This window comes from Taeniopygia guttata, chromosome 10, assembly GCF_048771995.1.
Source record: "Taeniopygia guttata chromosome 10, bTaeGut7.mat, whole genome shotgun sequence".
In the NCBI taxonomy this organism is placed as follows: Eukaryota; Metazoa; Chordata; class Aves; order Passeriformes; family Estrildidae; genus Taeniopygia; species Taeniopygia guttata.
Genome location: NC_133035.1, coordinates 10,301,245 through 10,314,155, shown reverse-complemented (window position 1 = coordinate 10,314,155; position 12,911 = coordinate 10,301,245). Strand labels below are relative to the sequence as shown.

Here is a 12,911-nt window from a genome sequence, read left to right as displayed (position 1 = left end):
GAATATTGGAGGCTGCACCATTGTGGGCTGGGACTTGGCCACACCATGCACCTTGATGCAGTGCAACAGAATATCCAAGTTTTGTATGCTGTCCACCCAAAGCACCTTTGTCCATTTATGACAATAATGTCCAAGATTTGCCTCTGAACAAGGCATAGCTTGTATGTAATAAAAAGGCTTGTATATAGCTTGTAGTAATTAAAAGGCTTTATATAAGTATGGCAAGCTGGAATGTTTAAAATCCTTTTCTGATCCAAAATTTACTTCAAGTGCCGAGCACCATTTCTCAAAGTGGTGCTTTAAACTTATTTCAACTGTTAATTTCTGAGTTTAGCGTTAATATTTTGCTGTTAGGAATTATGCAGCAAGCTTGGTATGCTCCTCTGAGGCCACAAAAACGTGGAGCGAGCTGTCCTGTGAAGGGATTTTGGAAAAAAATTCCTCTGCAGTGAAGTAAATTTTCTCTTTCTTTCTTAACATGTTGTTAAATTGCCCAACAGACATTCGCTTGGAGAGTTGCTACCTGCAGCATGAGGACGAGCAGTGCACGTCCCAGATCCCAGGCCGGCACCGCATGGACGCCTGCTGCTGCTCCGTGGGGGCAGCCTGGGGCCACGAGTGCGAGGAGTGTCCTCTCAGGGGAACTCCTGAGTTTGAAGCTCTTTGCCCAAGGGGACCTGGCTTCTCTACGAAGATAGAAATAAGTGGGAAGCCTTTCTCTAAAGGTATGTGATCCATTTGTGGTTAATTGCCAGCAAATATACACTTATACTCTTCCATCAGACACCTCCTCTGGGTTTGAAAATTCCAGTGATAGGCACTTCACTCACCCTAAGACACATTTGAAAATCCAGTTAGATTTCATGGCAACTGAAGTCTAAATAAAATACAGGATAATTTAATTTGTGTTAGACACCATTAAATACCATATAATACTGCAGCTTCAGAACACAGTTTGTGTCACTAGAGAGGTTAAATTATGCCTGACTTTGCCTCCTGGCATCTCATAGTACAAGAACTGGAACGAACTGGGCAGTCAGCTTTGGATGTAATGAAAGAGCAATCCTTACTTGTAAAGGGTGTAATAACTTTAATTCTAATGTGAAGCAATGAAGAAATAGTGAATAATTTTGGGAATTTCTTGTGAAACTACTTGGAAAAATAGAGGAAATAGCTTCCAGGATGATGGCTCAAATCAGAAAATTTTATTTACAGTAAACCTAGTTGTGTTATGACTCTTGTTGGTAAACTTCCAGCGTTAAATGGGAATCACACAGTGACACCCCAGCATCAATGTGCTGAAAGCTGTCTTTCCAGGATTACCAGTGAGGTTAAGCTGGACAATGTCAGAAGTTACCCAAAAACTAAACATTATGAAGTCTGAAATGAGGGGAATATATATATATGAATGACAATTGTTGTTGTTAGTTTCAGCCTTGTTTTATAAACAGTTACTAAGCCATTAATTATCCATAAAGAAAGTGACATGTGCTTTTACTTATGCTCATTATTTTTTCTGTGACTCATGGAAGTCACATTTTTTTCTCAGAAAAAAGAAGACAGAGTGCTTCTTTTGAAAGCTGTCTTTGCCTTCATCCTCTGTCCGCTGAAATCGTCCTGAGCTGCAGGACAAAGGGGAGACTAATACTGTTCTGTAGCAGAAAGTGTTTTTGGAAATTCCAGCACAGAGTATCTGTCTACACTGTTGGTTAAGGGGAAGTCAGTATCAGTTTATGTAGTGTGGTCTAATTTCCCCACAAGGAGGGGTCCCTGCCATGAAAAAAGGATGAGCTCTGATGTCAGCATTGCTCTTTTGTGCACTGTTTTTGTATGCAAGGGTAACATCATATGTCCACACTATCTCATTTTCAGATATCAATGAATGCAAAATGTTCCCCAGCCTTTGTACCCATGGAAAATGCAGAAATACCATTGGCAGTTTTAAGTGTAGATGTGACAGTGGATTTGCCCTTGATTCTGAAGAGAGGAATTGCACAGGTAAACTGCATGGATGTCTCTCTCATAGCTGTGAATTGAAAAGGGAAAACTGAACTCCTTTGAAAACCCTGTGAATGTATTCTATCTTACAGATATCAATGAATGCCACATCTCTCCTGATCTTTGTGGCCAAGGCAGGTGTATCAATACTCCTGGAGACTTCAAGTGTGAATGTTTTGAAGGCTATGAAAGTGGATTTATGATGATGAAAAACTGCATGGGTATGTTTTTTTATAGACCTTAGATGTGCAATAGTATGTGATGTGCTAGTATGCTATGCATGATTTCCTTGGTTTTTTTTTTTAAGGTTTAATTGTGCTTGGCTTTAAGTCTCTCCTATTTTGTGAGCCTAACTAAAGCTAACTTGCTGCTTCTCCAAGTTGTCTAAGCATATATAAGCAAAGGACAGGATATTAGGATGCTAAATTTATCCCCACAATCCCCATCTTGCTAAGTGGGACACCATCCTGAACTTTAAAGTTAAGGTAAATTAAAATTTAGAAGAAGCCTTTTTGAGTTTATTTTCTTTTTCTAACCACATTATGGTGCAAGGGATGAGTGGCTCTAGGACAGGCTGCAGGGTTGATCAAGGCAGATAATGTTGTGATGGGTGAGAGGCTGTGGTGAAGGATGTGCTTGCCCTGCACTCATGTGCCTCCTTTCTCCCCACAGACATTGATGAGTGTCAGCGCAATCCCCTTCTCTGCCGAGGTGGCACCTGCATCAACACAGAGGGAAGTTTTCGGTGTGATTGCCCTCCAGGCCATCAGATATCACCAAATATCTCTGCATGTGTAGGTGAGACATGCAGGCAAAATCAAGATTGTGCACAGCATTTTGTACCTCTCTTGGGCTGTGCATTTACAGCGTTGGCTTTAGTACCATTTTCAGGATAAAAATGTATTCCTCTTTTTCTTTTGCAACAGACATTAATGAATGCGAGCTGAGCACCAACCTGTGCCGAAATGGCCGTTGTGTCAACCTTATTGGAAAGTATCAGTGTGCTTGCAACCCTGGGTATCAGTCCACACAAGACAAGCTATACTGTATTGGTAAGGACAAAACCTGCATGGGAGCTCTAGCAAACAGGAAAGATAAAACACACCAAGTTGGTTCAGTTTAGTAGATATTTAAATTAATTTTTAACCATGAATGAAAAAATCCATTACAGTTTGTCAAAATAGTATGCAAATTATCCAAAACATGCACATCTGTTTCTGAGAGAATTGAATGAAGTTACGGCAGTGCTACATTTAGCTGAGTAACAAATTATTTTCTCTAGTAAATCAGTCATGATGCATAAAATCACATACTATTTTAAATGCCTCGAGACTTCAGACTTCGATGGTTAAGAGGGAGTAACTTTTTAGATTAGTTATATATTTAATTAAAAATCATCATTTCTGCTGATGAAATAGAAATCAGAAATAGAAATTAAATAGACCATGAAATAGAATCATGGGGTTCATTTGCATACATGCCTTCTGCTGTGCCATGGATAAATCCACTGGCTTTAATTCTGCCAAGTAATTTTTTACCTTGAATCTTACAAAAACTTTGTTGCCCTCATGATCCTGTGGTAACTCAGTGCTATTTCTCTATGTAGAAGGAGAAGCACAGAAGTGTTTGTATATGCAGTCTTTCCATCCCTGGTTTGCCTGAATCCTTCCCAGTGCCTACCTTTGCAAACACTTGAATGTTAGTGTACAAACACAAAGTGTAGATTCTGGATTGATGGGGTACTGGAAAGCTGACTTTTAAGTGTGTCCTTGAAATGTCCTTTAAAGTAAAATGTATTGTGGATTTTAACTATAATTTTCTCCTTTTTAGATATTGATGAGTGCAAAATAATGAATGGTGGCTGTGAGGACTTCTGTACAAACTCAGAGGGCAGCTATGAATGTAGCTGTAAACAAGGCTTTGCACTCATGCCAGACCACAGGACATGCACTGGTAAGGGAGATTTTGGGAACTTTTCTGCTTAAAGGGCTTATTTCAATAGCTTAAAATGAACCTTCTTTTTAAGGTTAAACCTATTGTAACAAATACAGTATTTAAAAAAAGAAAATAAATGGAAAGTGAAGTTCTTTTTCTAAAAGAAAAAGTAGTACCTCCCGGTATCAGAATTGGGCAACTGCAGAAAGAAGTGCTTTGAAGGGAATTGGTTCTTGATAATTTCAGAAAGTGGAGAAGTTGATTGGAGGAGCGACAATAGGTAGGACGGTCGGGATGGATGGAGATGAGAGCAGTTGATTCTGGTTTTAATAACAAAAATCTCTACTTTTTGGAGTAGGAGATAAATTTTCCTCATTAAGGGAAGATCCAAATCCGAAACAGGTATAGTAGATCCAAATCCAAAACAGGTTTGAAGACCATTAAAAAATTATCACTAAGAGAAGCCAAGATGCTGTGCATATGTATTGTATGGTTATATTGGAGAGAGGATAGACTCAGAGATGCTAGAAAAGAAGCTGATTGCTCTGTTCTGTAATTTTGTTGTATCTTCTCTTAAGCAAGCAAGAAAATTCCTATTTTTAATTATTTGTTTATTCAAGTGCAAGTATGCTGCATTAATTCAGAACTGAATTACTTGCAGATAAAATGAAGTCTGAATAATATGAATCTTTCCTATGAAACAGGTTTTTTGCACTTTTAGAAGAGTTTGTGAGAAAATTTTTAGAGCTCTTTTATGGCTGGGTGTTCTCCTTTGGGAGTCTGGGAGTCATAATCCCAGGAACTGAATTGTACTTGGAGATTTCCACATAGGTTACTGGAAAGATGATTCTACCCTACTTTTCTCTTACTTCTTGCTTCACAGCCACTGGCCTGATGAAGCATGTGAATATTTGCCAGCTCTTTGCCAATTCCTTCCAAAAGCTCCTTGAAGAGCATGAGAGTTATAATAGCGATAATCCCTTGGAATAGAATTGCCTTTATAGTTGAACACATGGAGAGTTTTCTATACTGGATTATTAGAGTGCTCACATTTAGAATTTGTAAATATTTATAGACCTTGAACCAGGGTCTCAATTACCCTGGGGCCACTCACTACCATTCCAGAAGATAAAAGAGCCCTAAAGCACAGCAAAATGTAATTTTCCCCCACATTGTGGCTTGCTCTGTCAGAAAGATGTAAAGTCGCCAGCCTTCAGAAGTATCAGACCCTCATTCAAAGAAAGAATTCAACTAGAAAAAGTGCAGATTTGATTGACCTTGAAAACCTAAAATATTTAGATTAAAAGTAGTTTGCTTTAGCTCAAGTTTCTAGAAGAGGCAAGCTTTTACAAAAACTTACCCAAACATTGGTGTTTGGGGCACTTTTTTAATGCAAAAATAAAACTGGTTGATCTAAATTGTGCCTCAGCCAGAATCTAAACCCAGTGAGAGGATTAAAGTGACATGACAGGGAAGGGAGGAGCAGGGGGAGCAGAGTCTCTGAGCCACTTTTCTGTTTCCATCTTCTTTATTTGACTTGGACCAAATGACCCAAATGTGCACTTGGACAGTTTTTGAGATCTCAAGTCTGCTGGCTAGAACAGTTCTGTTTTCACTGCCCCATATCCTTTACCACCCAAACACATCTCTAAATCCAAAACTAGAACAGATCCTTTACAGCACCTTCCTGCATATTAAACGAAAAACCTTGGAATAGAAAACTATCATCTTTCTGTTCTCAAAGTCAAAATGCAAGCATCTGCCTTTGCGGTGGGGAGGGGATGGATTCTTTGTGGTTTGTCCACACATTAACCTGACCCTGAACATGTCCATAGAAGTTTGAGGTCAGATCTTACTTTTGTTGTGTATTTCTGCATACTCAGCCTTGACTCTGAAATATAGAATTTCCTTCACAGACGAGCTATAATAACTATTAGCTATTCATTTTCATACTCTCTTTTAATAAGGACATGAGTGCAATAGCCACACATAAAAAGGTTTAAAGAGCAGAAACACGAGACATCTTTGGATGTCAAGTCAAATCTAAGAAAATATCCAGAGATGTGAGGGGTCACCTTTACTACCCTGTTAATATTGAAAACACTGCTTCCTTCTCTTGAAAAGATATTATTTACATATGTAAATATCTGGTGAGTATTCAAAATCCACATACTAAAGTTTTGCCTCTGCTTAAACTAAGAAGAATAAAAATAATTAGTGACTTTGCTTTCATGGCGCCAAATATCTGGTTTTACACTGTTAGATGTTGGTGCATGGTACAAGATAAAATAGGACTGTGACCTTCCATTGCGAAACACCTATTTTACATTTTCAGTTTTCTCTGTGTGTGAACATGTCTTTTATCTTTAACAACACACAAAGCTGGAAGCTGTCACAGAATATATTTGCTGATAATTGACCTGGTAAGAATGCTCTGCAGTTCAGTAGTAGGTCATGTTTGAATTGGTGAGGCTATGCATAAATAATCAGCTCAATTAGGAGAAACAACAGGTTCTTTGTCAGCTGATTTTCCCCCAACTGTGAAATCAGTACAGTGGTGGGTTTGTAAATAAAGTTCTTTATTTCTGTCATTATTATTCCCATTTCTAGAGCTTAAATTTGCATGTTAATTCAAATTCCATTCCAAATTAACATTTTCAGGCTAATGTCCATGTCAACATTATTTGCTTGTTAAGATAAACAGGGACTGGTCAGCCTTCCTCCTTGCAGAAGTTGTGTATCCATACAAGCACTAACTGCTAGAAATACAGCAGAATAATGAACATAATATTTTAAATTAATGTGAGTTCATTTTCTGCAGCTGCATAATTACTGCAATCCACAATAGACTGCTCTGATAATGAGTTACACCCTTTTCTCTTGGAGAAGATTCCTGAATCTTGTCCTTTTTGTGCTGATTTTTTTCCCATGGTATCACAAGGCAGAGAGTCTGATTTTTGCTCTTGCTGGTCTGTGTTGGTGCTGACACAGGAAGATTCTAGGGATTTTTACAAGTAACACTAGCATAACCCCGGGGCTCTGAAAGATTCCAGAATTTAGCATGGTTGTCTTAATATTATAAAGTATCTGCTTCTGCAGCTTGGCTCCAGTCAGTGATGGCAATTTTATCAGTTATCAATTGATTAAATAACTTTTCATCCTAGAGGATGTAACTATATGGCTGGCCTGGCCAGGCAATTGAAATACTAAATAAGAACATAAAAATCTCGTAGTGAAATAAATGTATGTACTGTAATTATTCCTATCACGAGTTGAACTGTTTCCAGTTTGTCACCCCCCTTGAGATCTGTAGAGGTACTTTGCATGTATGCCTTTTGGCTTTTTTAAGATCTTTAAAGTTTGATATTTTTGTTACTGACTTTGACTTTAGAGCTTCCATTGATTTCAACAATGATGGATTGTATCCAAGAATGCCCAATTATATGCGGCCTTGTGGTGTGACAAAGGTTCTGTTGGAGCTCTTTTTTCTGAAGGAAAAGTTGGTTCCTGTTTCTCCCACTTGAGTCAGAAGGGAATGTTTTGCCACTGACTTTACCTGGAGACAAGAAGCTTACTCATCAGGACAATTTTGCAATGTACTGCTCAGTTACTTAACAAGGATTCAATCTTCACCATGTTTATCAGAGCATTAAAATGCTTACTTGCCATGATGATGGTTCAGTGCATTGGATAAAGGTAACATATTTTAATCTGATTTTCCCCTTTAGATATTGATGAGTGTGAAGACAATCCTAACATCTGTGATGGAGGCCAGTGTACAAACATCCCAGGAGAATACAGGTGTCTTTGCTATGATGGATTCATGGCATCTGAAGACATGAAGACTTGCATAGGTGAGTGAAAGTACATATATTCCAATCTGCATTAAACACTGAAAATAATATTTATTAAGGCACTCTTTCCAAGTAGACAGACAATGATACTTGAGGAGTATTGCTCTTATTTCCTAATATTGGTCACCTGACCATAGAACCAGCCCTATTGCACAAGTGCAAATGTAATCTTTATATCCTTGTAGATTGGGGTGCAAACATGATCTATAGCATTGCATCTTTGGATCCTCTTCCAGTGAAGTTTTTATGCAACTTAGATAAAAGAGTGCCTGCAGAAAGCCAGTGGGAAATTTCTAGCAAGATAAATTACCAGTGCTGATTTAAACTTGTCTCTGAAAAAAAATTATGTGAAAGAGTTGTACCTTGGTAGAACGGAGTTGTGAAACAGCATATCTCCAAAACCACATTTTCACATTATAATTTAAAATCTTGAGTATATTTTGAGAGAAGTGTCTGACAAAACTAGACAATGTATGCATGCAGATGTAAATGTATACAGACACATATATGTAGGAATTATCAATAATCATAGTCATTCTTTGGATAATGTACTGCACCTTAGTGTCTATGTTTAGGAACAGCTGGCATTAAAGATACGTTAATGCGGATATGGTAATATAACACTGTTACCCCAGAGCTCAAAATGTATGCTTGTTTGCTAGGTAAAAGGAATAACTACTATAAGCAGCTTTTTCTTTGCATATTTAGACATGTGTTTCTATCAGAATTCATATCTAAAGAGATTTTTCCAGTCACTTTCTAAGAATTATATTTAATAAATCTTAATTAATGGATTTTTTTAGATGTTAATGAGTGTGATCTGCATCCAAACATCTGTCTGAGTGGAACCTGTGAGAATACAAAAGGCTCATTTATCTGTCACTGTGATATGGGATATTCAGGCAAGAAAGGCACAACTGGTTGCACAGGTAAGTTTTAAAGCTTAATTATTAATTTTTACTTATACTCGTGAGTCTGCTTTTCTGGTGTTTAGAACCTCCTCTCACTGCTTCTTTTCACTTACTTGTGCTCTTATTTTACCTCTCATCCAAATTTGCTGAGCTTGTGTTCTGCTAAACTTAAGTGGTATAGCATTCAGCCTGATGCTGCTTCTGCTGAAATGAGTGAAGCAAAGCTTGGGATCAAAACTGGGCGTGTTACTGCACAGCTGTTCATCTAAGAGAACAGCAAATGCCATTCTCTGTAACTTGACAAACTCCTGAGGACCTCACTGCATTTGGATTAGTTAATTGTATATTATGCAAGCAAATAACATGTATCTGTTCAAAGTACTATTTGGCAAATACAGATAGCTTGAAATATGTGCTAAAATACATTTTCGGTTTTTGCAAAGTGTTGATGATACAGTTATACAACTACATTCTATCAGCTGAATCAGAATTTGCTTTATTTCATGTATTGCCAGCAAACAGAAATGAGATTCAAATATACAGGCTCTGAGGGCATGATATTAATAATTCAAGTGCTGGTGTCTCAAGCCAAGGTGTTGAGAGTCTTAGGCTTTGCCCAAATATGAATGCAAACATATGTTTAATATAATTTTTAATGTAGACTTAGGGTAAGCACATTTCTGGCAATGTTTTTGAGACACACTTTTATTCTTAGTCTGCCCTTATTGTACAGATTTAATAATATATTTTTTTAAGTGCCTCATATATATAAAGCTGGTTTTTTACAGCTCTCACAGAAAAGTCTGAGAGCTGGAGTTGTATTTTGCATATTGGGCTATAGATGAATAACTGTGCATTAGTAACAGCTGCCTTTGACGTATATATGAACTGATCTAAATCCAAGAAATCCCTAATTGTACTCTGTAGACCAACATTTCAGTGTTCTTTGTTTCTGTGCTAAAGCATATGAAGATTTTCAGAACTCTAGACCTGAAAACCCTCACACTGATCAGTTACACACAGTGTTGCTAGCAGTCCCAGCCTAAGGAGAGGCAGGGAAGATGAAGCAGTGAGTTGAAGGCAAAAGACAGAGAAAGGTCGTGGAGGCAGGGGAGGAATCTGAGGTATGGCTTCTGGAGAAGTGCCTGGAAATAGCCACCATTTTGGCATCACGTGATTCAAGGTAGTGGCAAATGTCCCAGGCAATTTTTTTTAGTTAAAGGAGACGCCAGGAAATCCCTCTGTCCTGGTCCCAGCCAAGCCTGACCTGTGGATGGACACTGTCTGTCATGAGGGCTCCTCCCACCTCCTTACACATTCTTAATTTTTCCTGCTGGTTTTGTCTGCATGCCAGTATTTCAGAGAGGCTGGCACTCACGAGGAAAAACACCAGAACACCTTGATTCCAACAGATACTATAGAAGAGCTCAATAATTTGAAAGAGTCCAGTGGTCTAAGATGAAAAGGTGAAGTATCAGTTATGCTGATACAGCTGCGATGGGATCATACTCAATTAAATTTTTTTTTTTTGAATAATTTTTTAAAAATTTAAATAAAGAAAAATTTAAATAAGTAAGTGGGAAGCAGAGCAGAAAAATTCTTGTTTGATTTCATAATGAAAAAGCTGTGGATAGAAATCCCATAGTGATTTCATTGTGCTGGTTCTCACATTCTGTTTTTTAAAATGTCTGATTTACTGCTGCAGAACTTTGAATTCCCCATTTCTTGTTTGCACAGTATTAGAGCAGAGTTGAAGTCCCCAGGCTCAGGTACTGAAGACCATGAGAGCATCCTTCAATATTTCTTCTGGAAGGACCTTGACTCCTGAATTCAGTTCTTTTCTTAGAGGCAGATCAAAAGCATCCACAGTTTTTAAGAATTGCCATGGAAAAAAAAGTTATGAAAACATGTACAGCACTTTGACTGGGAGATCCTCTGTTTTATGAGAACAACTAAATCATGTCCTTTGGGTTCCATTCTAGTTTTGTCTAAATATTTCAGCTCTCTTGTCATTACTGAGTGATTCCATTTTAACAAATAAACTTGTTTTTTTCTCCCCAATCATTTAACAGTGTTTAGAATCCACCCACTGACTTAACATTCCCATCCCACACAGATGTTAGTTGCCCTAGTTCTCCCCCTCCATAGTTCTCAGTAAGAATCTGGACAGAGTTTATTAACAAAAATATTATTTTTAAAATACTACGCAAGAATACAGGTTGTAGATGCAGCTTTCCAACATCAAATGCTGTGAATGGTTTAATTTCCATTCACAAGGCAACTGTGATAATGCAGGCTTAAAACAGTTCATTTTAGATTTTCCTAGGCAGGCAATGGTATGCAGCCACTGTGTTTTCCCCTATCCCAGTTCCAGATCACCCAGCTTTATGGCAAATACCTAGTCTCTCCTTTTTCTGTATATGTGTACTTGTGCAGAAATGAAATTGTGCTTTGGAACTTGTGTTTGTATTTTGTGATTCATCACCACTCTGAATTACTGCCTGTAGATCTGCAGTATTTCACTGTTGATGTAGAGCCTTAAACTTGATCGAATATTTTCACAGAGAAACAAATTCTTTTCTGACTCCTCCTATCCATCCTTGCAGATGTGCAAGCCACCCTGGTCGTTCTTGGTGGAGGGGGGCTTGCAAATGCTTAGGGTGCTCTTCACAGAGTCAAACTGAAAGGTGAACTTGGGCAGTAGTTTCCCAACATAGCTAACAGATCAAAAATAAGTATGTTACAAGTCAGCTGAATTTCTCCACAGTAGGCTCAGGGAGCTGGAAGGCTGAGAGCAGGCTCTGACTCTGCAAGGGCCATGCTGCTGCCATGTGGAGGAAGGTTAGTGGAAGGTATTTAGCTGCAGCCTTGGTGTGGGCTGTGAGCTTGGAGAGTTTGGTGTTGAATGTCTTCCAGCGATGACGGCATTAGTGGATACAGGAGGAGTGAGTGCACACTGCATACCTGCATGGCTGACAGGAACTTGGTTCTAGAGAGGTCAGACATCTGAGACAGGGAAAGGAAGAGGTGAGCCTGTCATTTGTCTCAGAAATAGAGCCATATTTCGTGGCTTCTATAATGTACTCTCCTCTCCATTATTAGTGGCTTCTGGCCATTAATAATAATTAATTAATGTGTTTCAGGCTTGATGGCACAAGGGAGTTCTGGTACCAGTGAAGCATATGTTTGCCATCATGAATTTGGGAGCAGGCTGTGTCAGGCCAAATACCAGAAGATGATAATGAAATCCTGCCCACCAAAGGGGGTATTACAGAAGGAGCATACTGGCAATAGGCATCTGTCCAGCAATAACATACTGTGCCTCAGTGTGCTGATGATGTAAGGATGGATAGCAGGCAAGAGCTGAACTGTCCCATGTGAAACTCCAAGAGTACAGTATGCTGAATAAAATCTGAGAGTGATTCTAAAATATAAAACAATTTTACATATAGGAAGATCAGAATCGGGGAATTTTTCCATATATTTTTCTACTAGTATGAGCACCAAGTTGAAATTCACAGTCTTTCCTTCAAAAAAGCCTTCATTTTTCCTACCTGAGTACATGGGCAGCAACCCAGGAGGAGGAAATGCCTTGTGACTTCCACCAGACGACTGGCCCTTGGGAAACTGGGCCCAGGCTTGAAATACCAGGGAAACATCAGTGCGATAAAATGCACAGATATGCAGAGACTGCCAAAAAAATGTAAAAGTCAGAAAATGCTTAAGGGATTTGCATAATTCCTGACAAACAATACTAATTTATAGGTGGAGTCTGAATTAAATTTACAGTTTGCTAAGGATTCTTATAGACCACTGAAGCCCAATGAAACCTATCAGAAAATGGTACACAGGGTACCTAGAGGATTTCATGCCCAGCAATGAACATGTGAATTTTCTTCAGTTACTGTGCAGTCTCATTCTGTTCAAATGCATAGGAATGTTTCTAGAGTGTAGGTGAGGAAACAGTGACTGATCCCTATGCTCCTTTCTGGCCAACTTCAATGATCCACTCATTGGCTAGATATTGGCTAGCAGTTTCCTTCCTGTGGTTGCCACATTTTGCAAGCATAGTGCAAAGGGTGACAGGGTACATATAATGTGTATTTTTGCTGTACATACATTGAGAGCCCTAAAAATTTGTGCCACTGTGATTAATGGAAGAGACACTTTATTAACTGCCAAAGGCTTGGGAGAAAAAATATTTGTCCAAAGA

The 12,911-nt window shown here is 38.6% G+C and overlaps 1 protein-coding gene across 8 annotated transcripts in view; it reads left to right on the top strand.

The window, feature by feature from the left end:
• FBN1 (fibrillin 1) overlaps window positions 1-12,911 on the top strand; it is a 146,066-nt gene that overhangs the window by 91,979 nt on the left and 41,176 nt on the right. For 7 of the 8 annotated variants that reach the window (XR_012057640.1, XR_012057641.1, XR_012057642.1 and 4 more), the window contains exons 25-32: window positions 501-725; window positions 1,873-1,998; window positions 2,091-2,219; window positions 2,671-2,796; window positions 2,925-3,050; window positions 3,829-3,951; window positions 7,662-7,787; window positions 8,591-8,716. Coding sequence is in view for 5 of the 8 variants with exons in the window: in XM_041718294.2 (XP_041574228.1) it covers window positions 501-725; window positions 1,873-1,998; window positions 2,091-2,219; window positions 2,671-2,796; window positions 2,925-3,050; window positions 3,829-3,951; window positions 7,662-7,787; window positions 8,591-8,716 (1,107 nt within the window). In the remaining 3 variants the exon portion in view is untranslated. Of the gene's footprint in view, window positions 1-500; window positions 726-1,872; window positions 1,999-2,090; window positions 2,220-2,670; window positions 2,797-2,924; window positions 3,051-3,828; window positions 3,952-7,661; window positions 7,788-8,590; window positions 8,717-12,911 lie in introns of those variants that run through there. The other variant, XM_072934135.1, reaches the window with a different exon arrangement.